This window comes from Rousettus aegyptiacus, unplaced genomic scaffold, assembly GCF_014176215.1.
Source record: "Rousettus aegyptiacus isolate mRouAeg1 unplaced genomic scaffold, mRouAeg1.p scaffold_m13_p_6, whole genome shotgun sequence".
NCBI lineage: Eukaryota > Metazoa > Chordata > Mammalia > Chiroptera > Pteropodidae > Rousettus > Rousettus aegyptiacus.
Genome location: NW_023416309.1, coordinates 43,066,476 through 43,093,551, shown reverse-complemented (window position 1 = coordinate 43,093,551; position 27,076 = coordinate 43,066,476). Strand labels below are relative to the sequence as shown.

The following is a 27,076-nucleotide window of genomic DNA, read 5'->3' as shown; positions in this document are numbered from 1 at the left end:
GTATATTGGCAGAGCAAATAGATTGGCTGAGCAAGAAAATGGACCTGGGGCAATCCGATGCCAGAGCCCACATTCATGTGATTATTTATTAGAACATATGATGCTTTTGCTTTACAGAAGAAAAAAAGAAAAGTCCAACAGTGATGGATCGTTGCATACTCTGATTCCTGCGCTTTCAAACTGGATCTACTTTTAAGGGGAAAAAGAGCCTGCCAATTTTGTGCGGTCAAAGGTGGCAGACAAATTTTCCAATATGACTGATTATGTTACTTTATATTTTTCCCTACCGTCAAGTCTAGTACTATCTGGAGAACAGGCTGAGGGGGTTGGCTGACCTAGTGTTTAGAGGACAGAGGACACACAGGAGCTTGTTGGTACCAGCACACATACCTATGACCCGGGTGTCCAGCTCTTTGTCCAGCAGTTCCTCGGGTTCGGTGAAGTCACTGAGTGTGATTTTGGGGGTGTTTTCACTTTGGCTCACTGACCCAATCATCTCCTGCTCCTTGTCATGTTGAACTTGAGCATAGATGTTAATCCAGGGGATTTTCCTATATGGGGCAGGAGTAAAATTAGATTATGACCACAGAGCATGTCAAACTTGGAAATCCTTTGTGATAAGAGAGGAAAGGGAGAAGCTATTTACAGAACAAACCAATGTCAGGGAAAGGGGCTGGTCATCCAGACACTGTGGCCATGAGGCTAATAACCAAACACAAGACGAGAGAGACCCAAATGCCCTGGGGAGATGTAAACTACAGAACTCCCTGAGGAAAGTACCTTCTCCTGAGGTAAACAAACAAACAAACAAACAAACAAAAAACAAGCAGGTGTAAACAGAAAGGCAGTGCTACCATTCAGGTGTGCACTAAGACCCTTAAAATATTTACTCATTATTAACTTTTTAAAGAAGCTGGATGTTGAGACTCATAAGGTTGCATCATAGTGAAAATGTTTGTGTCAATTTAATCAATTCATATTGATTTCCTTTATGAATAGCCAAGAAATAAAAGATTAAAAGCAATTGCTATTTTCAGAACACCATCCACTGGCCAAGTATCTTAAATATTTTAATAGTCAGTTTTCCTCCTCTGTTCAATAGGAATCACAATAGCTTCCTCTGAGGATTGTGCAGAGGATTAAGGTAAAGATTAAGAGAAGCTAAATAACTTCCTTTGAAGACACAAAGTGGGCTTGGAAAAATGGTAGACAGATAAGGTTGGATGAGCAGGCAAAGATTAAAATCTTTGCAAAGATTAATCTCCTGACCCATCTCTATTATCTCCTGACCCACCGTGCTCCAGCTTCTGTAGCCTCCTTTGAATTTCTCTAATCCAGTGCTTCTCAAACTATGATGTGATTATACATCACCCAGATTCTTGTTAAAATACATTTGTGACTCTATAGGTCTGGACAGGATAGGTGGAAATTCTGCATTTCTGCTAAGCTCCTAGGTGATGCTGATGCTACTGGTCTGAGAACCAGACTTTGAGTTGCAAGACTAATACATCAAACTTGTCACCACTTTGGGGACTTTGAACCAATTCTTCCCTCCATCTATAATGCATCTCCTTCTACTCTTCTTATGATTGTGTCCTTCTTGACTTTCACATCATTTCCAACAGGTCTGTCCTTACCACCCAACCTCCCGTTATAAATATGTAATGGGACATTGTTTATGAAAGACATGAATGCGGTATCAGTTCAGGGTGATGTAATAAGAAATGTTGATTGACTTGTTTTCTGTCTTTCTCTCTCACTAGACTAAGAGTCCCATGTATGCAAGGTCTAGGTTTTCATCTTTACTGCTATAAACTTAACTCAGCACAGTGCTTGGTACATAGTCTACGATCAGCAAGACTTTGTTGAAGGAATGAATAAGAGATCTCAAATGCTGTGCTCTTTCTACTTTCATATAGTATGTTCTCAAACAAAAAGACCACACTTTTATCTTGGAATATTATATCTAAAAGAGATCTCTCTAGCTCAGAAAATGATGGGGAAATTGGATTGAAGTCCAGACAAATCTGACACTCATCCAGAATCCAGAAAGTCCTGTGCATTTCTAAAGGAGAATTGCTCTGTTGTCCTAGCGCCAATGGCTGGTATTTTAAAGCTTTTACATTCCCCTCCCCACTCCATTTTGATCCCCAATGAGGTCGAGTGTGGGGCCATTTAATAAGTTTTTCCTATAGCTATTCAGAAGAAAAGGTCTAAAGGACAGTTTCTACCTGTCCTTTACATTCAGTTTTCATGTCTTTAATGATTGCTTTTCATATATTAAGGGAGCTGTCCTCATGACTCCTACTGGTCTGAACCAGCTTAATATAATTTGCAAGAACCTTGAATGAATAGACTATGCGTGAAGCAGCAAACTGTAGGCTCTCTGAATGTGTCTAATTAAAAATTCATGATGGCCCTTGCTTTCTTCTTTATCTAAATAGAAATTCGGCCTAACGACTTAGATTTCTTCTCATCATAAAAGTACATATTACTTATGAACATTTGAATCAGCTATAATATTTATTAGGTGCTAGGGGCAGTCAAATGATTCCTGATCACACAAGCTTATATACCTCAGAGCTAAAGTCAGAATTCAGTGTCTCGCCCCCGCCCCTTCCTGCTTTCCTAATGATACCTATGAGGATTTGGATAAATTTGCCTTTATAAAGTATATTCTTTTAATTTCAGTCTCTAAACACAAGCAGATTTTTTTTTCACAAAAATTTTAATAGATGGTTGAAAGGGAATGAATTTTATATGTCAAAATTTTCAGCATTAAAAAAAAAATTCCAAATTGCTTTTCATTTCTTAACATATCCATGTGTGAGACTGTTGAGAATCTAAATCAAGACTATACCGAAAGTTTGCAGTTAAGAAAGGTAGGAAATAGATTTAGAGGCATGTCTTGGGCTACACATTCATATAGGTTTTAATAAGAAGAGAAAGATGGATCAACTCAAGTCACCTATAAAAACTTCAGTTTTTATTTATTTGTTCCAACTATGATAAGTGTTAGAAGCCCATGGGAGGAAATTTAGAGATAGCAAAGTAGACTTCAGACTATGATGAAAGACTTACTGCAAAACAGCCTGAAAGAAATATAAAAGCTCAAAAGTTTTCTTGGATAACCAGAAAAAAACAAATTTATAGTAGAGAAAAAAGGTCTTCTTGGGCAAAGTTTTCAGAAAATAAAAGCCATTCCCAAGAATTTTTAATTATACTGCATAAAATATCAGATAATGGCAATCACTATCCAAGAACAAAATCAAGTGTAAGAGACACGGCGATATTTACTTAAATAAAGCTAGGGGTTCATGGTAACTTTATCATCCTTTCCTTGTTAAGTGATGACTTGGGACATTGAGATTGGGTTCAGTGCCTGGCACAAAGTAAGTACACAATAAATGTTTGTTGAATGAATAAAGGGTAGAATGAGTTAATGCTGGTGATTATAGAAAGTTTGGGTATGAAAACTCAGTATGGCCAATGACATAGAAAAAGACACAGAACTGCACTTTCTCTAGATTGCACTATTTAAGTTCACCAGCCAGGTGAACTATTTAGCTATTTAAATTTAAATTAACTAAAATTAAATATAATGAATAATTCAGTTCCTCAATACTATTAGCAACTACTGTGTTGGACAGTACAGATTATGGGACATCTTCATCACTGCAGAAAGTTCCATTGCAGAGTAACGAAAGAGGCAAAGGAGACTTGGAATAGGTGTAAGAACCTGACCTTTACTTGTCAGCAAGTCAGACCCCCTCCATGCAGCCACCCCTGGAGGTCCAGGTGATGAGAAGAAAAGAAGATCAAAGGAATAAAAGAAGATCCAACAGGACCTCCACCAAAGGGCTTGGGCATTGGGAGGAAAACTTCTAGAAAAGGTGGCTAAGGAAAGGAAAAGTAATGCTGACTGGTAACTCTTCGCTGACTTTGCCGTTTATCCAGTTTGACTGGTATTTGTGTCTTGTAGGCTTAGCTCCATGATTCACTGTCAGGGATGTGGAAAGGGTTGGCTACTGTCTGGGGACTACAGAGATAGAATAATTCAGAGATGGCAGTGCTGGCATAGATTCAAGTATCAAAGTGTACACATTTAGAGATGCCTACATTAATAAGTTGACTGTCTAGGGAGTTTAGCAGCATTTATAAGAGAACAGAAAACTTTGCTAAGTCACAGGATAAGTCTTGCCTTAATTTGGAGCTGCCTAACACAAATATCCTTTCTTTTTTCACAGCGTCTATTGGCCCTGTCCTCAGCAACCATGGATTTCTAGGCACCAGAAGAATAAATTTGGTTTAGTTAATCTTCCAGCCCCAGGAACCACCAGGCTTCCCCACAATCAAATCCTTGGATGAATGAAAGTGTGCTTTGCATGTAACTGAAGTACATCTGTAAATATGTGTTGCCTTGGCCAGACTGTTTCTGCATTGAATCTCTGCTAATTGAGATATGAAGGATTTTTTTCCCTATCAAATGGAACATGAATAGGTGGGTCGACATGTCTTGATCCAAGAGGACATGAACCCACATGCTGGTTTATAAATTGAATAGAAAGGTAAACCTCATTCTGTCTTTCCATTGGAGGGTGTTGAAGGATCCCTGTTGTTCTGGCCAGTGCTGAGATGGATGCTGAGTAAAACTGGTCTTTCTAAGCCTGAGCTATCCACTAGAGGAGAGCTAGTGGAGGCCAAAGAAGGTAGAGAATAAAGCGCCTTTACCACTGATGTCTCCCAAAATCTACAGTATTACTTTTAGTACCTAGAAATACTTCCAGGACCAAGTTACACTTTCAAAACTCATCTGACAATAATTAATAATATTTCTACTTCACCAAGGGTTACTGTGAAATACATTTCTATGCCATTTATACGATTTTTGTGAGCCTATCATGTGCCAGTTTGTGTCCCAGAAGGCACCTTTGGAAAGCATGTCCTTTGTTATTTATAATAATAGCTTAGATTTGTTAATTAGTTAGTATGTACCAGGTATAGATACTATTACATTAAAACCATACAGGAAGCCTATAAAATGTTATCGTTTTCCTCATTTTGCAGATGGGAGAACTAAGGCTTAGAGAAGCAAATTTCATTGCCCAAGGTTACAAATGCTAAAAGTTAAAATCAGGTGTGTCTGACTTCAGAGTTTATACCTTTAACCAGTACAACTCATAGTAGAACATTACACATTATTCAAATAATAGTACAGAATTATCGATTTCAATTTTATGTCTTTATTAAGTATTCTGTTATATCACCACTCTTGTGTCCTTAAAAAATAATTGCTGAGTACACGTAGAGTTTGGTTTTCCTGATCAATTTCCCTTTAGATACAGAAAAAAGAGTGGTGGGGGGGATAAAGGTTGAACTTTTTGAACATGAAAATTTAAACAGAGATACCACACTACTGTAACACAAGAAAACATAGGTTTGTGTATTTGTGTGTCTGTGTTTATTCAAGTGCATACCAGACTCCAGCTACATTTTCTCTACTTAATCACCCTGAATGTTTGTTACGCTGTAGAAAAAAAAGGTATCCTGAAGAAAAAGGTATGTAAGACCGGACTTCAGAAATTTCAATGAGGTTCGAAAACCCCTTACACTTCTCTTGAAGAGAATAAATTGATTTTATACACCAGCCCTCTTTACCCTAACTCAATATACTTATAAATTGGATAGAGTTCAGATTTTTAAACCTATTTATTCTCTGACTCTCAACCATTCCTGCTTTTCTCCAATGCCAGAGCTTCAAAGAGAACTAATATCACGTATTTGGATTGAGATTAGGAATGTTGGTTATAGGAAGAATCGGTTCCCACGAATCTAGCCCCAAGATCAAAATTGAGTGACAGTAGCACATACCTTTTAAACTTGTAGATCAAAAACACAGCCAGGCCAACAAACACCACTGACAGGAGCATAAGCATGGCAGAGCTGCTGCGCCCGGTACTGGAATCCACCAATGGAGCTAGGAAAGAACAGGCATGCTCACTTGGAAGCTATTACTGGAGGGAGTACCCAGTGCAGAAAGGCAGCCAGGTGGTCTCCATATTTATATCCAGTCTCCAGTTCCCCTGCATGCTCTCTGGGCACAGAAACCTTGGTTTCAATGATGAAATGGTATCCTGTTCACAGCTTCTTAGGAAAAGTAGGCTTCTCTGCTCTGCCTGGGGAGACTTGTTATACTATGTAGAAACTGAGCAACATGTATCCAGCTAAGGGGAGTAGAAGGAGGGCTTGCATACTCTTTCTCTTAGACAACCTGAGTGTCTGTCAACATGATTATAGGTAGCCATTGGGAATTTTGGATTAAACACTGATGCAATGTTTCCATCTCTTCCCTTATACCGTTCTGGTAAAACACTGCTAGGTAAGCATATTTGGAATCTATAGTTTTATATTAATAAGAAATATTTAGCACATAGGTTCTCCCAGAGGGCCAGTAGTGAATGTTCAATAGGACATGTCTTTTTTTATTATTACTTTTATAAATCAACCAACTAGAGTTGACCTTGTTTCAACTTAGACTTATATATTATAAATCGAAGGGAGTTTTAAAGTTATCTGAAATGGCCTCATAGAATTAGAGGATTGCAGAAATTAAGAGAGCCTGAGGACTACCTAATATAATCCCAACCATTGTAGATGAAAACAAATAATAAAGCCAACACCCAAAGAAATTATAGGTTTTCCCCAAGATCATTTAGAGATTCAAGAGCAAAACTGTTTTTAACAGTCTTCTTGTCACCTCAACAGGAAGCCTCAAGAAAGATGTAATTAATCTTTCTTAACCCTGCCACAAAGCCGTATTCAGGCATTTATAGAGAAGTATTTGGTAATTATCGCTTCCCCTTTCTCTCCAGGATAACAGATCACCAAACTCATTTCCCCTGAATCCCAACAGGCACTCACCTAGTGTCAGCTGTGTGACATACACAATGATTTGAACGCCTGGCTTCAGTTCAAACTGGACCAAGTTTTGATTTAGAGCATTAAACAGCATCTCTACAATCTAGAAAAAAGAGAGAGAGGCTGTATGAGAAGGCACGACCTGTGACAGGGCTCCCTCATGGAGTAATAAATCAGGGTCAAGGAGCAAAAAATGAAAAATAAAAAATAAATGACCTAGTTCAATCAGAGGACAGGATAGCGGAATGTTTTATCAATTTGGTTCCCTTGGAGCCCTGTGAAGCAAAGGAAGTAGTTGGTATGAGCCACTTATACTAGAGAGGATAGCGAGGTAGAAAGAGGTGTGTCCAAAAGTCACGTAATCAATTAGAGTTGATAACAGACATCAATGTTCCATTCAACTCCCAGATCAGTGCCCTTTCATCCACACTTTTTAACTTACCATAGAAAAACTTGTTGTGGGTTCCAATGAAAGAAAGTCAACTTATCATTAGTTCTTTAATCTTATCAAGTAATACACACAGGGTAGAGAGTAGAGAGGCTCCTTCTAGGATTAAAGCAGACACGTATACCCCAGCCCGCTCCTCTGCATTTTTTCTCTCTCTTAGAGACAATGGGAGGCAAACATCAAAGCAGAAGCTACCTCCTTTTTACGGGATAATTTTTCCTCTTTACTTTTCCCCAGCAAGTCTCAGAACACATAACATCGATTTAATCACTCCGTAATTCCCACATGAAAGCAGAGGCAGACTTAGGCTGTTGTCCCTAACTCTTATCTCGCCGTACATGCTTTAACATCACAGCTGCTATTCATTACCGTAATTACCTATTTATCTAAATGGATGGATATTTGTAGCTTCCAAATATAGTCTACACATGCCACTTGCTATTTCAGAATAAAGGGGTCTTGTAAAAGGGATGTATGCATCAGGAAGCTGAATTTATTTTTGGCCAACTTCAATATGCGACCCTGTAATGCAAGGATCCTTTTCATTTTCCAAAGAAACTGACTGTGATGACACCTATGCTGCTTGCGGAGGACTGAGGATGGACGTGGGCATGTGCTGATGGCCAGGTGAGTAGCAGAGGGACACAGGAGATGTCTACATAATGATTACATCGTATGGGAGCAAATGTGCTTGATTCATGTCGATTTTTAGCAGCCTCATTCTCACTTATTTCTACTTCTGACTTAGCATCATGGGAAAGAAGATTGAAAGCATAGAGCAGTCACTAAGACCCCAGGAGGAGCAGAGAGTGACAGAGGGAGAACCACAGGAATGGCCATCTCCTTTACTTCCCGGATACTGTGCAGATCACAGGAACTTCATGAACATTTGGTAAGGACAGTAAATTACAATCCCGTTTGGAAATGCTACTTCCTTAGTCAAAGCAGGATGAGGCACTCCGCCTCTCTCCCTGGGGATCAGTCATTGGGTGGAAGAAGTGAGCATGTTGCAGGAATGCCAACAGTTGGAATGAAAGATGCCAGGGGCACTTTTCCTTCCAGTGTGGCCGCATGCTCCAGTCTATGTGCATTCATGTTATTCTGAGTAAAGCTGATTGCTCTTCAAAGCCCGGCCGCTAGACAAATAGTGACAGGCTGATGATGGGCCAACGGGAGAAAGCATGTCCCCCTTTTTGGCTGAAATTAACTTCAGGTCCCCTTAGAATGTAAGGAGCAGGCAAATCTTCTAGCCAAGTTTTCTTTCACTTACTTGTTCCAGGTCCCCTTCATTGCCTTTCCTCCTCTCTGTCAAATTCTTCGGGGGGAGGATAAAAAGCTCTGCTGAAGTTGGGAGGCCTGGGAACACAGCAACCAGAATCTGGTCTTCAGGGACACTGGTTACCTGCAAAGATGTTTTGACTGAACAGTGAGGTTCTAGAGGAGCCAGGCTTCCCTTAGTCAACAACAAGGAGCAGAATATACACAGGCTTCTATACGTTTTATAAATGCAGCATTTTAAGCACAATTTCGAAGATATATCCAGGCTTTCTTTCCGCTGTCCCCTAGAACTGCTAGGTAAAGAATTACCAGTTTCACTATGTCCTCTGCTTTTTTATATACATTTTTACTGAAACTAAAATATTATAACAAATGATTTTCAAATTATTGTTTGCTGGGAACATTTGCAAAAACTCCTCCCATTGTTTTCTATTTTTCTGCACTTGGACGGAGAGAGCTTCTGGGTAAAACATGAACAGACTGGCCGCAAACGAGGATTAAGGAGTTATAAACAAACATGAGAAAATGCAAATTAAAGAAAGCAAAGCAGCACTTGTTTTCACTTACTAAAGCAGGATTTTTTTTATTAACTTAAAATAGCTGATATTGGTGAGGCTTCAATTAAGAGGTCCCTTCATTTGCTGATGACAGCACTAAAAATTGATACATATTGCCAATTTGTTTTTCCAAAGACTCGCTTTAAGGCCATAAAAATATTCAAACCTTTCATTTAGTAACTGTAACTTGGAGTGTTTGTCCCAAAGAAATGATCCAAAATATAGGGAAAAAGTATATTCAGGAAGAAATACTTGTAACTTCATTTATAATAGCAAATAGGTGGTAAAAACACAAATATTTAGAAACATTAAGTAAATAACGATACCATCCATTCAATAGAATGTTAATTAAGATGTTAATTACTATTAAGATGATAATTAGTACAGTAAGCCACAATGAAAATGTACTTATGATAGCTGTATTCTGATCTATTTCCTTACACTTCTTTGGTTACAACTCTATAAAAATAAAAATGTGTAGAAGGAAAAAAGCAAAACACTAAAAATTATGTTAAGATGCTGAGATTGTAAGTTCATTTTTCTATTCTTGAGTGTTTACTAAAAGGACAGTATTGCTTTTTGATTAAAAACTTATAAGTAAGCTTCTATCTGAAGGCAAATTCCTGAGGAAAACAAAACTCTGAGTTTCTCTCTAAAAGGGGATGTCTGTTCTTTCCTGTGTGTCTCCTGAGGTCTTTTATCCAGAACAATACCTCTTTCGCCAATTCGAATATGATAATGTAGTTTTCGATTTGGCCAAAATCATCTCCCTCCTCCAGGAAGTTTTCGATTTGTCAGGAATACCCCGCTCCTCCCCCGACTCTCTCTGCCTTTAGTGGCCTCCTTCACATCAGCCTCTCACCCCAAGGCCTTCCAGAATACCACCTTTGGGAACTTAGATTATGTCCACTGTGACAGAAGAGTATGTCCATCTGGTACAGTCTTTTCTCTGATAGGTTCTTATCGTATGTTTGCCCAGACATTCCCGGGAGTCTTTGTGGCAACCTCACTCTTTCAAAAAATGCCTGATGGAGTAGAGACTCAACAAATAGTTTTGAGTTGAATAGAAGTGGAGGGACTTGTTGTTTCTCACTTTCTCAACTCCGATTCTTATTTTGAACTAGGCTTAGAGGTTGGAGTTAATCTCGGAGATGTGATAACGAGGAATGAGTTTCAAGTTGCAGAGAAGGAACAGGCAGCAGTCAGAGCCTGAAATGTCCATCAAGCAGAGAGGCGTCCCCTTGGAACCAGAGATGGCTTGGCCAGATGCTTAGTATCCTGCCGGGAGGCATGTCCCTGAGTAGCTGGAAGTCTTGGTGTCCAGGAGCACGAGGCAAAATGCCCTTATCCTAACCAGCCAGGGGGAGCAAGTCTCCAGAGACCAGGCTGAGGGGCAACATGCAGAAAATTACCCAAGGGAGTGAACTGGGTGAGCCTGGGAGTGCCGTAATTGCTGCGACCCTTTGTCCCAAGGAACACCTGTCAGTTAGGGACCTTGGAGGGTCCTTGGAGCTATGTGTATAGAGTCACTTAATCTCTACCAAAGGGACATGTGAGTGATTCATCTTCAAGAGATTTAAGACACAGGCATCAATTGGCATGGTTGATTATTATTATTTATTAGGATTATTATTATAATGATCAAATTATTAATTAAAAAGCTAAAATGTTTTCAATAAATGCAATCATATAGAATACGATATAATTTTGGATGTTTCACAGTCCAAGACTTCCAAGAGAAGCTTCATTTTCATCCCTTCCTATGAACAATTTGTTTGTAAAAAGATTTAAGGAGTTCATTTAGACAACTTCCCACAGAAATGCTCATACCATTCTCTTTTACTTTGTCTTCTTTCTTTCTGTCAGCTCTATCTCAATATCTGTCCCTGGATCTTTCTCTTTTGCCTTGGGAAGAGTTGACATTCATGTCTGTCCCGCTTTCTCCCCACAGGGTGTGTGTGGGGGTTCTCAGGACCTCCACAGCCTCAACTCCCAAATCTCTACCTCGAGCAGGAACCTTTTCCTGATCTTCAAATCCATACTTTCAATTCTCCTGGTTATCTTCACACACTCGTTTCTCATGCGCTTCAAACTCACATAAAAGATCAAACCGTTATTGTCCCCCTGGTATATGTCTCCGACATAGTCCACACCTTGATAATAACAAGTCCTCCTCTTACTCATGCTTGTAATTAGAAAGCTTCTCCCTCCCTCTCACTCACGCTACATTTTATTAGTCATCACTTATATTCTTTAACTTCCTGAGTAGCCTTTGAGTGTTTCTATTCCAGCATCCTTTATGTCTAGCTAACTGTAGTCATTTTTTAGCTCGTTATTTTTTTGTGAAATCTCTCCCCCACCCTATTCACTTTCCACCTCAGCAGCCCATACTCTGTATTGCCACCAGAATGGGTATCTGAAATATAAAGTTATTGTCAAGTTTTTTTTACTAAAATAAAAACAAACACATCTCACACTTCCCAGTGCCTTTTAGTTTCTCAGACCTTTCACAAACGACCTAACCGCCCTAGCTCAACATTAGCCACATTTGCTCTTAAACTCTAAAGATCAGCTACACTCTGCCATTTCCCAAATATGCTGTGCTCTTTCAGTAGTACATGGCTGTGCACATGCTGTTCATTCTACTTGAAAGACATGATCCTTCATCTGTTAACCACTGTTTATCCTCTAGAACGGAGTTCGAGATTCTTCTCTGAAGACCATTTTAATAGTTCACAAGTATTTATTGAATCACATATATGTGCTAAGCCTTCACTTTCCTAGAGTCACGCACACTTCTCTCCATGTTCTTTTGAGATGCTCACCATGCCTCTATCATAGAACAAGTCACCTATTAACAATTGACCGATATAATGTTTATTCATCATTATATTCTAGAGCCTAGCTCTGAGCAAAGGATTAAGGAATTTCTTTAAATATTCTTTAAGGCTAATATGACCTTGGCTTAACTCTATAGAGTTTGCTGACATGCTCCGTTTCCTGGCCCATAGGAGCCTTGATTGCCATATATGGCCAAAGGTAGTCTTGGAGTCTGAGTGCCTAGTTAAGAAAACCCCTTTGGTAGGCAAACAGCCAGCTAGTGAATGATATTAGTATAAGCTCAATGAGTGGTCCTCATCATTCATTAAAAGTGTTAAGTTCCTGTCTTAGAAAAATTTAGGATAAGGATGAGGACAATCTCCATTCTCTAACACTGTCTTGTCTCTCTCTCTCTCTCTTTCTCTCTCTCTCTCACTCTCTCTTCTCTCTCTCTCCCCCCCCACCACCAACTCCTCTTCCTTCCTTCACTCCTTCCGTTTTTCTTCTCTCTCTTTTTACAGAGAAATAATCCTTATCCAACTGTAGAATGATGGTTTTAATCCATGAAAATATAATCTGGAGGACACCATCTGGCCCTTGATTCATAAAGATTTAAGCAAAGGTGAAATCAACTTACTTTAACCAGAGCACGCTTGATGACATTGCCAATATCTTGCCTCCATTCAGGAATGTCGGGGTTGTGGTAATCCAGATTAGGGGAGAATGATAAGAGCTGGGACTGGAAGTATTCTGCAGGAGGAGAGAATGTGTGAGTGAGGTTGAGAGAGGGTGTGATAGGCAAAGGGACTCTACAACCACTGTGCTTTAGGGAAAAGATCCACACTTTTGTGTAGCCTCAGCTGTAATTCCTTTTTCACAGCCTGTTCCTTGGCTTCTGAAAGAAACTGGGATTTGATGACCAGAAGTAGATTTGTGCTCCCACCATTTTCGTTAGTGCCTAAGATCTTAATTCCTTCTTCTTGTAAAAGAACATTGCCTAAAATAAAAGTATGAAACTCCAGAAAAGGGAGATGTTTGCTACCGTAGGTGGTATCATGAGGAGCCAGTGATAAAGCACTAATAAGTTAGGCTTAATGAGAATGGAGCCTTTGTCCCTCCCTCAGCTCCTTTATCTGCCCTGCTAGCAACTGTCTGTCTCTAGGGTGCAGGTAATGTTCAATTTCTGGACCTGCTTGGTGGGTACACAGCTTTGTTCACTTTGTGGTAATTCATCATGAAGCTAAAACACTTATGATGTGTACTTTTCTGTATTAAATTTATACTTCAATAAAAAATGTTTAATTAAAAAAAAAATCTTCTAGGTGTTCTATGAGAGAGCCTGAGCATCAAGTTTGCAGAGATGTAGCAAAAGGCATTCACGTGGGGAAGGGGGAGGGCTGAAGAGATGTGATCTGAGTCAGGGGACTTTAGTACAGCTTTCTAGAAAACCCCTGGTACAGTGGCTGTTTCTAGGGGTTTGGGGGAGATTGTGCTGGATGGTGGTAAAAGCACAAATTTCATTTAAAACCAATTTAATAACTAAGAATGATTCTCCAGGATTGAGATCAGGATAGTGGCCCTATTTACCACTCTCCTGCCTTGTTCTAGCCTTACATTCTTAACCTTACATTCAGCCTTTGCAGCTAATGATGTTAGAAGCTCCACCAACCAAGAAAACACATAGGTTATGCGTGGCTCATCTCAGTACCTGAACTGCGAGTTCTTCCAAGGCAGGGACCATGACTCCTCCAGCTTTTAAAATCATTGGTCCCAATTCTTATAAAGAGTAGGTGCTGTATGTGTGCTGTTGGTACCTCACCAGGACATAAGAGCTAGATGCTTCTATTTCCAGCTTAGTATTACTTCAACTTATGATAAGTTTCTGTCTAATGAGACCATCAGGTTGTGATACGGATATATCGCAGAAAACATATGCCTGCCTGTGCCCTGCTTCTCTTATAAGCCCAGTCTCTGCTCAGGAACAAGGTAGGAAGAAGGTGTGGATACCTCTCGTGGACCTACATAATTTTCCCATGGCCTGGGGAATTTCCAAAGCAGTCAGCAATTGCCACTGAGGTGGGTAGAGGGGATTGGGCAGGCAGGAGGGGCCATCACGGGACATTTTTTAGAGCTTACCATGAACTGCGATATCTTTCGTGTCCTGGATAAGGGCATTTCCAGCGGCCACCTGAACCGTGATGGTATTGGTTCCCTCTGCAAGGAATGTGAAGGAAATGCTGCTGTCCAAGGTGATGAGGGGCTAAAAAAGAGTGGAAAGGCCAATTTAATCCTCCGTGGGATATGAGATTTTCTCCTTTCCCACAAATCCCAGACTGTCATCAATCTGCATAACATTTGCATATCACCAAGGGATCCTAACTTGAAAAAGAAAAAAGAAAATTACACCGCTTCCTAAAATTGTGATTATATGCAGTATCCAGGAAGAGTATTAATACACTCGAAATAACACTGTAAAATGTTAATCCTATAAGATGAAGATATAACTAGACACCCTGAATTTTGCTTGTCATTCTCTTCCTTCTCCTAGGGCAAAGTAGAAGCTACTTTTGAAAACTATTTCTGTTGCCTCTGGAAATAGGAGATCATTTCCCTTCTCTAATAGTTTGTATCACTTGAATTTTCATCCTGTGTTGCACTGGACTATATGACCATTCAGAGAAGTGACTGCAATTTATTTACTTCTGTATCACATATCCTTGGCACAACTGTCTTACATACAGCAGAATATATATGTAAGTTGGAAGCAAGACTATATTATTGCCTTTTTACTTTATTATATCTGTGCTTGCAAACCATTTCTAACATTATTAATAGGTTGGAAAACATAAACATACATTTCTGTGATCATTTTTTCTTTCTTTTTCTTTTTCTGTTGATTTTCCTTATCATAACAGATAGGAACTCACTAAGGATAAAAAGAGAAAGATAACAACTTTTTTCCTTTGAGAAAGAGGATCTTGATAAAATCAGGTGCTTATTGGAGAGAAGAAAATGAAGATCCCAAGACCGAAGAGTTACTATTCAGTGGTCATCTTGAGGCCCGTGCCCTTTCAGGCTCCCTGGTGTTTGCAAGGTAAGACATAATAGTAGCAGGCTTCTCTAAGGCAGCACATAAAGAGATATCACAAGCCCAGAGGAGCATACTCCTTTTCCTCTCTGCGTCCGAGACAACAATGGGACAGAGGGTGATTGTGTAGCCAGTTGGGAATGCAGAGAGCTGCCCTTTTTAGAGGGTGGTTGTTGGCCTGTGCTCACACAACAATCCTGTGTATCTTAACTGAACATGGCCTTGGAGTGGGGGCCAGAACCTCGCAGAGGCTCAGCGATGCAGTCTTCAGACAGCTTCCTTGCTGCAAGACTTGGCTTCTTTTCTAGCTCAGAATTTTCACCTAGGCCTTTGAAGTAATAATTTGATTTCTTCTGCTTTAAAATTCTATAGCTCTATTTTATGACCAGGCCGATGGCTGGAATTTGGCAGGATTAGAGATATTGCCCTAAGCTTCTGACACCCCTTCTTCTCTGTTTGCTAAATGAAAGAGGTTGAATATGGAAAGAGATATACTCTTTTCCTTAACTGAGGATAAACCCCAGAATTCAGGCATTCTTCCCCATACTTATGGCTCTGTGGTGATACATACAAGAATGTGAGAATGTGCCTTATTAATTAAACGACAAATGATGTACGAGTAGGCGCTGTGATGCACTCCAACTCCGATAGTGGCTGTTTAGTGCCTTGAGTTGAGAAGAAATCTAAAGTCAAGTTAGTCTCGGCATAGCAATGTTGGCTATGCTCATCGAATAAGGGAAAAAATAACATGTGTGTCACATGTTGCCACCTCTTGCATGAAAACAGAGACTTCAAACTCTGGCTCTGTTACTATTTTAATGAATGATCTTGAGCACAGTTTGTTCCCATTCTGGGCCTTGGTGTTTTATCTATTAAATGAAGGGTTTGGGCTACAGGAGCTGTGAGGACTCATTCAGCTCAATACATAGGACGGATGACCAGCTTCAGACATACTTTCTGGTTCCTACTAGTCAAACCATTAAGGTCTTATCTTTCAGAAAACCTTCAACTGCTTCGTTACCTTAGAAAAAGTTTAGTTTTACAAGAAATCGCAATAATTATTTCTAAAGTAGTTGTGTCATTTTACATTTCATGTCTTAGCAATCTCAATCCTAGAAATTTAGTCAAGATAAAAGAAAATATATGTCCACGAACAGACAAGCAAAATATTCATAGCAGTATGTTTATAACTACCCCAAACTGAAAAGGGCTTAGGAGAATTCAATAGGAAAATGAATTAAAACATCATAGTGTATTCATACAGTGAACATAAAAGAACAAATACTGATATATATATAACAGTATATATGCATCCCTAAACCATAAGGAGTGAAAGAAGCCTTACATAAAAGAATGCAGATGGTATGATTGCATTTATATGAAGTTCTAGAACAGGCAAATCGAATCTATGATGAGAAAAATAGTGGTTGGTTGTGGGGATTGGGGTGGGAATTGACTGAGATGGAGCATGAGAGAACTTCCAGGAGTGATAGTAATACTACATATCTTGATAGAAGTTTGCGGTACAGGTATATGCTTTTGTCAGAACTCAGGAAGTGCACACTTCAAATTCATGCATTTTACTATTGATTCATTTTATAGCCCCATGGAGGGGGAAGTATAAACAAATATTGAATTTTTGTTAATAATTTGCAAGCCAAAGTATTCAAGACAAAGTATATATAAATGTCTGAAATTTACTTTGAAATGGAACAAAAAATTGATATTGATTGATGGATGGAGAGAAAGATGGACAGATAGATAGATAGGTGATAAAACAAGCATAGTAAATGTTAATGGTAGGCTTATACCCACTATTAGCTAGTGAGTATAAGGATGTTCACTGTAAAATTAGTGTATGTTTAGTATTTTTAAGAATAAATTCTGGGAAAGAAACAAAACAAAAAAGGAATAATCTGTGTGTTTCTATTTGTCTTGATTCCATGAATTACTCTCTCTGAGCATGACTTTATGACATTGCCCTTCCATTTTGGTGACGGCCCTCAGCTTCTGTGCTGGGAAAATGGCAGAAGCTAATTTTGTTTTACAAATCGCTTTTTATTTTTCATCAGGTGTTATGGTATCATGGTTGACATCACATGACTTCCTTGCAGAGCTGGAAAATTCAACAGAATCCTCAAGTTCTTTGTTAGCCACTGATATCTAGTGCACAATGCTAAATTACATCAAGCATTTGAAGGTTCATTTATGAAATCTTTTAGGCAAGTAGACACATTTATTAAGCCAGACTTCTGCTAATACCAGCATACTGGTCTTTCAGAACCCTACAAATCCAACAGGCGGCCAATTGACTTCTTTGTCTGTGTTTTGTCCGAGCTGCGGGGCCAGCCCACGGCGAGGCTTCTTAGAATACTACCTCCTGCCCTGCTTCGGCAGTGGATTACGATATTTCCCAAAGAGAATCCCTCATGTATAACAGGTCATGGATAACCCACTGAGTTTAGAAAGAAATTGGCAAAGCTCTGAGTGACTATGTAGTTGTGAGATTTTCACTTGACCAATGGAACGGGGAACTTTGGGGACATCTTTGGGTCCAGCCTACACCAGTTTGCCAGACACAATAAGTCAAGGTAATATTGAATATTAGAAAATCTGCACAATTTAATATAACTTGATGAAAACTGCCATTCCAAAATTAGACTATACAATCAATATGCTTGCCTTACTTAAAACCTTCAGCAGATTATATAGTGATGTGTGAAAAGTGCTTATCATATAAAGTAGAAAAGGCAGAATATATAATTTGGATAAGCTATGATTAGAACTATGTACAAGCTCTAAAATGCACACAAAGAATAAAAAGAAATAAAGCAAAATAATCCATGACTGTGATTAACACGAAACTTTTCAGTCAGGAAAAAAAGTCCACACACACTCACACAATCCAAAAGCTCATCACAAGTATCTCAGTGTCTAAAATATCACTGTCCATGAATCCGGTTCTATTGTCCATCATTCTATCCTAAATCTGAGTTTCTGTGATAAAATAAAAAGCATCTATTTATGTCATTCAAAGCCACCTGTCATCTATCCTCCTCATCTTTCATTTTTTTCCTCCAGTTTCCGCTTACATGAAACCCTTGGTTTGTGTGCATTGGTCTACGCAGAACACTACCATGCCCAAAGCCTTACATTTACATTTACACACAAATCCCTTTCCCTCCTCTCTGCCTCAATTCTATTGCTCATTCAATGTCGGCCTGGGACCAGCTTCATACAGGGCTCATTCCATGACTAATAATGTTTGCATCCATCATCCCCTAGGCTGCTGGCCTGGGCCAGTAATATTATATTCCTTAGCGTAGTACCTTACAGTATCTATTACCTTATAATATCTTTTCTTGGATGTTATCTTCATATTCCCAAATAGATTATATATCTTGAAGGCAACAATTGGAATTTATACTGCTTTGTATTCCTCACAATATCTAGCACAAAATAGAGGCTCTTGAAAAAGATTCATGGAGCTACTGATGCAATTCATATCTTCTGCTGATAGGTATGTAGGTATATGAACCTATATTTGGATTTCAGGGATGCTTGCTTTCTTCTACTTACTTACACACCACACTTGCATACCAATCATCACATGTGCGTTCATCTTGCCTTCTATATGGAATGTAATTTCCTTGAAGGTAGGAGTAATGTTGTGTAGGCTCTTTTATTTATAAGGGGACCAAGCAGAGGGCTGGATATTTAGGGGGATATTAATTAATCCTTACTGAGAGATTGACTTAATTCAACAGCTTAGGTAAAACCATCTACGTCATCTAGTTACAACACACATACACACACGTACACACACACGTACATGCATACACATCCACAAAACACTACCTTCTAAGGGTATTAGCCTATTTTCTCTTTAAAATGAGATTTCTCCTTTATCAGTGATGTTCTGATGAATAAATAAAGTAATGTGTATGAAGAGACTTGTACAAGCAGTACTAGGAATAAATGCATAAAATTAGTATCAGCTCCTTTTACAGATCAGTTTGCCAATCAAAGGGAACTAAATAACTCTAAAATCAGATAATGCTAACACCGAAAGAGACTGATTCATTTGCCAGTCAAACATGGTCCTCACTGGGCCAGTATTGGGTGTCGCGGCCACCTCAACGTATTTATAGCCTGGTGCTAGGAAAAAGCACTAAAAATGTATTTCTTTCAAATGGACCAAGCAACCACTCTTGGAGGTGAGAGGAAAAGCCATGGAACTAAGTCAGATTTGTCACTGATACATGTTTCTAAGAGCTTTACATACATTTCTTTACTTAACCTTCAAAGCGATATTATAGTTATTTTCTGCTATTACTATGATGTTGCAATTAACAAAACTGAGGCCCAGAGAAATTAGATTATTTAACTGAAGACATACAGCCAAGAATTTGAGTTTCAACCCCAACCCAGGTTTGTCTTATTTCAAAACCACTTTATTCTAATGGCTCTCATGTATGATCATTCTCTTGGTTCTTTGAGAAGAAAAACCAACTAGTAAGACCTTTGAGACCTGGATGTTTGTGTAGCACTTTATGCTCAAGTTTATAGATGAAAAATTCCTAACCAAAGGAATATCTCAGGTCACTATCAATTAAAAAAAAATAAAACCATATGCCATTCTGTAATTTTAAAATGTCTCTCTCATAATATGACATAATATAGATTAGATAGCTAGATAGATATTTCAAATAATAACTTGACGTTCACAGATTAGATATTAGTATCCTCACTTAGAGAAAAGAACACTGAAACTCGAATCAGGTGATCTGTTCAAGCTAACATAGGGAATCAGCAGAGAAATAAAAGTTAGACTCCCCAATCGTTTTATCCACTTTTCAGTCTATTTACCGAATATTTATTAGACACTGTCTGATATTTCAGGTCTTAGGATCAGCACTAAAAAATAAATAAATAAAGGAAGAATGGTGCTGTAGAGAAACACCGTGTCTTCAGCTCCTTGCTGGATGCTGAGTAAGTCCCTGTGTTGATAATGGCCAAAAGCTGCCCTTGCCTTGCACACAATAGTTTCTCAGTAAGGTTATCGGTAAGTGACCACTAACAGTCAAAACCTCACATTGTCAGAGGAGAAATGGACTTAAAATCCTTCTCTTTCTCACTTTCTCCCCCCAAATGAGTTTCTCTTTTTCCTTCACCATGTATGTCTGTTGGTGTTTCAAACGGGATTTTAGGATCTGTAAGGTGTAGGTGACAAGGGTGATGCAGCTGAAGCATCCTGGGGATAGAGGGTGGTACATGATAGGTGGGAGTCAGGAGACCAGGGTTTCAGGTCTGACTCCACAATTAACCAGCTGTTTGACCCAGGGGTGCTCACCTCACACAGGGAGCTTCACTTCTTTAATATACCAAATGGGGATCTTATTAATAACCTCCCTATCCATTACCATGATGAGTAATAATCCCAGAAAAGCACAAGCATCAGTAGCCTATGCCAAGAAGTGGATCTGAAAGCTTATAGCATGGATGATTCAAACAGAAAAGGGCCCGTGAATCTAGTTTATCTTTTCTCAATCCATCCTAACTCCCAGTTTTTAGGACAAAATTAAAATTATCCATTTTTGTGAGTACCTAGTATGTGCCGGGAAAATGCATATCATCTTACTTAGTTTTCACTATCAAGATGATATATTCTTTTCAGTCTGCAGTTCAGTGAACTCAATTTTAGGTTAAATATCTTGCTTGAGCTCCCACGGCCAGCTTGTAACAGTGCTGGAAACCTAACCTGTGCCTCCCTGACTTCTAGGCCCATATTTTCTCCACCACACCAAGCCATCTCCCTGAAAAAGAGCAGCGATGAAGGATCTCCCACTCTTATCATACAAGGGCTGAAATTCTCTTTTGTGTTCTTAAAATAAGCAAACAAAACCAGCATTGTTCCATTCATGTTTTAAAGCAAGTACTATACCAGTAACTGAATATTTATTACTCCATACTTAGGTATTCAGTATTTCCAAGGCTGATAGATAGCCTTCTTAAATTATTTAAAAAATTAAAGGTCTCTCTAAGATGAGCAATACCAATCACATCAAGAATGACCAAGGAAAATGCAAAGATAAAAAGAGAAACCGAGAAGAACATTAAGCCCCCAAATTCAGGGACCCTCAGCTTAACTGCCTTCAGTTTCTATTATACAAGTATGGTCATTTTTGACACAGTGTCACATCACTAGGGGCTGGGAGCAGGGACTATCTGCCAAGTCCAGATTTTGTCCCTTTTGTTCCTTTCTTTGAGACTTGACAAAATCAGTGTCATGCCTGAATAAACTCTGGCCTTCGTAGAACACCTACTAGGTTTCAAAAGGTATTCTTTACATGCATTGTCCCATTAGATTTTCACAGCTTACATTTATATGTCAATTCACATTTTTCAGATGGGATTATTTAATTTCAGAGATACTAAGTGACTTTCTTGATATTATTTAGCTAGTGAGTGGAAAGGCCAGGATTAAAACAGATGGAGCAAAGGAAGTTTTAAAAATATTGATCATAGGAGCAAGAACAACCAGATTTGTGTGGTTTCTCAAAGTACTCTTTCTTCCTTAGAACTATTTGAATATTCATTATAAAAATGAACATAGTGTAGGGAGGTATGTTGTATTCAATTATGTGGATTCATAGCTTCATTAAGTATATCCTCTCGCCTACACCCTCAGTGTCCCCAACATCAACACAAGCTGGAGCCTAGGAGCATTCAGTATGGATCGAATAACGCAACAAGCAGAAAGGGCCAAACCTTTGTGCTGTTGCCGAACCACCAGAAATAGGTAAGGGTCCCCAACTGACTGGGCCACACGACTGCACTGATGTTGACCTCCTTATTTCTTATGGCAACAAATGGAACTCGGAGATGAACATGCTCCACAGGACCTACAGAACCAAGGAAAACAATGTCAGTGTTTAAGTTTCTGGAATAAACAATTAAACTTTATCACACCCCCAGATTCTTAATCTTAACCCCTATTACCTTCACGTATAATAAAACAAGGATTATAAATTCATCAATGTTAAGGTGTGTGTGTGTGTGTGTGTGTGTGTGTGTGTGTACTTGAAATGAAGTACCATGTTAATAGGAAAATCAAATTGGGCTTCAGATTGTTTGAGTGACATTTAAACTTAATTCACATCCGGTGAGCCAAACCACAAATGCTTATGAAACTCCAATTCAAGGGCAAAGCTAGTTTTCTAGACACTTAGCCAATAAATAGAAGAATAAATAGCAGTCTCTTTCATTTCTGACAACTAGCCTGTATAGTGACTTGGGGTCAATGCATTGTATGGAGAGCTCTTCCATTATTCTCAATTGTTAATTGGTTCCATCCTCTTCAACCACTGGCCATTGTGCCTGTCACGGCAATACTCCGTGGGTGCCATTCAGGAGCTGGCAAGGCTGTTTTATAAAAAAGGAAAAGCACATCTCTCTCCACTGAGAAACAAATGCCAGATTCCCAAATAATAAAAAAGCTGTTTGTAAAAAGATAAGCAAATATTCCTTTTTTTTTTCTTCAGAAAACTGATATAAACAGCATTAAATTCTAAAGTAGCAAGAGAACATATAGGAACACACTCTATGCATAGTGAGTAAAAATTTTAACTTAATTAATTTTTAAAAATAAAATGAGAAGAGGAAAATACTAATGGAAAATGTTAATAAGTCGGGGTTGCGTTTGTGGGGTAGACATGTTATTTTTAACTCTCTGGGATTTTCTTCCTTTCTTTTAATCCTTCCTTCCTTCCTCTTTCTTCCCTTCCTCCATTCCTTTACATTTTCTCTCTTTTCCTTCTTTTCTTCCTTCTTCCTCCTTTCCTTTCCTTATATCATTCCTACTTAATCCAATCCAATTAAAATTTTCTAATTATCTGTTCACACTAAGAGCACATTTTCCTAGTTTCCCCGTGATAGTTTAATGAGTGAAAACGACTAAAGGTCACACTGAAGCAAGGGCATCTCTTTAGTCTGGGGGTCTTGAGTTCTTCACATAGATGGGACACCCAGCCTTTGCTATTTACATCCTTGGTCGTTTTGAAGACAGCTCAGTTTAAACTGAAGAAATGAAATGAAAACAGATGGTTGCTTCTCGTTTCTGTTTTGATTCAAATTGAGCTATATGATTTTTAATTCGATCTTACAGAGCCTCAACCCTGAACAGACTTACCCTGTCCTAAGCATAATGGACAGCACGTGCCCTGTCTTTCTAATAAAAATAAGAACATGAAAGTGAAGTGTGGCTGTTAAAAGCACCACACACTTAGTTATGGGTTGGCGCTATTCCTACCCCCACCACCATCACCTGATAACATCACTGTTTCTGGTGTCACTGGCAATCTTCCCCCTAAGGACAGTAGGCATTCTTCTGGTTCTCACAGGGCATAGTCTGTGTTGTAGGGAAATTTATATCAAGGGAGAAGTTGTTTGGACACAGACTGATGTTTGGGTGAGGACACAAACCGGGCCTGCTGGCCACTGTCCAGGTTGTACTTTTCTGAACAGTCGATGAGTCTTAAGAATTTGTGTATCTCCTGCCTGAAATTACTCTCTGACTACAGCTCTCTGACCCAACCCCAGACATATGGCACCTCAAGATTGCTTCCAGAAAATAATTTGGCTAGAGCTTAATTATTTTCAATAAGGAAGTCTGTTCAATTAATTTTGTTTGGTCCCATCATTGGTGAGAGTTAAAAAAAAAAAAAAAAGTTTGGGAAAACACTGGCTACTTTCACTGTTTTATGGACTCATTTTAGGAGTTAGTCTGATTTATCTCCATTTGTTGTTTGTGTTTTACTGATCGATGGGGAAGAGCATGGGACAGTAGGAAGGAAGACCTGGCCGGTACAGGTCCAGGGAAGGAGATGAGAAATCTGCTCCTTACTTTAATGCCTCCTTACATTAATGCCCTTTCTCCAGGCCCAGATGCAGAGCCCTCATGCTCTGTCTGCTGGGACAGGGGTCCCTTTTACTTTCACAGTCAATGTTTCTGTTCTCATGGGAGAATGTCCTGAAGCCCAATTTCCTGGCCAGCTCATAGAAACCCTGGGCTTTTCCACAGTGAGTAGATGAGGCCACTAAGGCCAGAGTTCTTGCAAATTCTTCTCAGCATGAATTTGCAAATTACATTACAGGTACTTTGATGGACAAGAAGATAAAAGGAGATCTCCTTCTCTCTAAACTTATGCAAACTCAAAAGGGAGGAGGCTTCCATGAATTGGAATGTCATCAAACATGATCACATTTATTCCAACTTCAGGACTAGGTCTCCAGGTAAATATAATCTTAAGGGACATCAATATGCAGTAGCTTTTTAGGTAAATAGCCTCAGCTAGAAGCTTCAGGCTTCAACCCAGAGATAGACCATGGATTGAGGACAAGAGAGCTAAAAGGACTGAAAAGAGAACATGGCAAACTCCTAAAATCTTCACTGTCAAGTCGTGCTCTTTTTGATAAAATATCTAATAATCTGTGCGAGATTGGTTCTTATGGATGGCTAACAACTACTTTTGTTAGCTAATGGCCCAAGGTGAGGCCAAGAGCAGTTTCCGCTATAATAACTGTCTGGTAAATGCAGCCATGATTGATTTGGAGGGAATTATGAGCACGATAAAAGATTCAAGGAACATTTCCTCCTTCATGGGCCTAACCCACAGGATAAACCTGTTCCTTGCTATTGTGTTTTCTTCCACTACGACACATCAGTCTTAGCACCCTGCACTCATGGCCCACTCTTGTCAGAACTAGAAACACGGATGGGGAAGTTCCTTGGAATAGAAAAAAGTAAATTTTTCTTTGTCTTCAGTTTTAAATGCAGCAGAAGTGTCAGACAGAGGGTTAATAGGAAATACTTAGTACTCCTGACCCCTTGAACAACACGGGTTTGAACTGTGTGGGTCCACTGACACATAGCTCTTTTTCAATAAATATGCACAGTATTATAAATGTATTTTATCTTCCTTATGATTTTCTTAATAACATTTTATTTTCTCTTACTTTTTATTGAAAGAATACAGTATATAATATATATAACATACAAAATATGTGTTAATCAACCGTAAGGCTATTAGGAGTTCAGTGTTCAGAGAGTCTAGTTATATGGGGATTTTTGACTGTGCAGTAGGTTGGCACCTCAACTTCTGTGGTGCTCAATGGTCAACTCTGATTCCTACAGCAGGTAACATCTGCCATGTGCCAAACTGGGTGCTAAGGGCTATTTGCAGAATATGCAGAAAAATGTTAACACAGACCTGAAATTGCATTCCTTTGAAAGATCTGTGAGCAAGATTGGCCCTTGACTAGCATCTGTGAACTTGGTTCTGGGCGTATTTCTAGTCAACAACTAAAGTGTGGTTCATTTAGTCTGCACTGTTTTGTTTTGTTTTGTTTTGTTTGTTTGTTTGTTTATTTATTTATTGCCAACAAAATGGTTTATTCTGAATACCTGCCTTCCTCTGGGAATCTAGACATTTACTATATTAGGCAGAGGATGTCTACTTGTTTAGAACCCAATAAAAACTGTGGGCATGGAGTCTCCAACAAGACGGCCCTTCACACATGTCACTACAACTCATTGCTGGAGGAATAAGCATGTCCTGTACACACCACAGGGACAGAACTCTGAGAAGCTTGTGTCTGCTTTCCTCCAGACTTCGCCCATGGGCCTCCTCCCTTTGATGATCTCGTTTTGTCTCCTTTGACTGTAATAAGTCATAGTTGTGAGTGCGATGAGAGGCTGAACCCTGTGAATCCTAGCAAATCACCAGAACTGGGGGTGATCATGGGAGTCCCTGACACGTACACATAACCCAAACTGATGCTTACAGCCTCCCTATAATCAAAGTATGAAAGATGAGGAATCAGAGGTTTGTAAAGACTAAGTTGACTGATATGAGACATTTAGCAAAGGAATATGATAAGAATTCAAACACAGGTCTCCCTTGCTCTGAATGCTGGGCTCACGAACACTCTGCACACCACTCATCTGGGTTTCTGACCGGCGGCTTCTGGCATAGAATGATTATAGTTGGCGTGGTGTGGCCCATTTCTTTACATTCCCCACTAGAATGTAAACTCTGCGAGGGCAGGGCCATATCTGTATCACTGCCTTCTCAGTGCCTAGCATAGTGCCCTCTGTATAGTAAGAACTCAACAAATATTTGATGAATAAATTAGTGAATGATTTGATGTTTCATTTGTTTCCTGTCTATTGTTATAAGAGCTCTGCGAGGCAAAGTTCCAGTTAGAATTAAGCCATTTTAAAATTTGAATTCAGAAGATTGAGAGATGAAATAATTTATCTTATGGCTACGTAGACTGCCATCCTTAGAGATATGACTGCTCTATAATCCAAGTTTGTCCCATGCACTTCTCCTATCATTGCTGGTTCTTGTGCTACTATTGTGACTGGAATGCTAGGAGATTAGCTACTGTTTGCCAGGGACCCCTTAAGTGTGGGTTGTTTATATAGTAGAGTTTATATCATCACCGTTGTTAATAGGCAAGATAATCCTTGTATTCACTTAGACTCTTATAAAACATATAATTGTTACCATATGTAGCGTATTCCCCTCATCCCTCCAGAAAACACTGTTGAGTATGTACATGAGAACCATGAAAGTCCTTAGAACCATGAGTGTCACTGATAGAGGCTTAGGAAATGAATACCAGCCTCATAACAACATTTCCTTGACCCAACATTCTAAAAGCATAATATTTAAGTTTTATTTTTTTTGTGTGAGTCAAGTCCCAGGATAGCAGATACACAAAATGTATCCAGTGCAAACAAAATATTCAGAACTTCAGCTGTTGTTTTGGTTTATGCCAAGCAATAGCTAATAGCAATGAAATACGTTCGAGGACAGCAAAACATTCTAGAGAGATCTTAGAATTGTTTGCAACAGGAATGCAATTGTAGTACCCTTAGATGTAAGAATTAAGATCTTC

The 27,076-nt window shown here is 39.1% G+C and overlaps 1 protein-coding gene across 3 annotated transcripts in view; it reads right to left on the bottom strand.

Annotated features, from left to right (window-relative positions):
- SORCS3 (sortilin related VPS10 domain containing receptor 3) overlaps positions 1-27,076 on the bottom strand; it is a 513,788-nt gene that overhangs the window by 2,315 nt on the left and 484,397 nt on the right. For all 3 annotated transcript variants that reach the window (XM_016144038.2, XM_036222121.1, XM_036222120.1), the window contains exons 20-26: positions 21,881-22,014; positions 14,158-14,281; positions 12,659-12,771; positions 8,637-8,768; positions 6,922-7,021; positions 5,872-5,977; positions 391-551 (exon numbers count right to left, since the gene is read on the bottom strand). In XM_016144038.2, the coding sequence (XP_015999524.2) occupies positions 391-551; positions 5,872-5,977; positions 6,922-7,021; positions 8,637-8,768; positions 12,659-12,771; positions 14,158-14,281; positions 21,881-22,014 (870 nt within the window). The remainder of the gene's footprint in view (positions 1-390; positions 552-5,871; positions 5,978-6,921; positions 7,022-8,636; positions 8,769-12,658; positions 12,772-14,157; positions 14,282-21,880; positions 22,015-27,076) is intronic.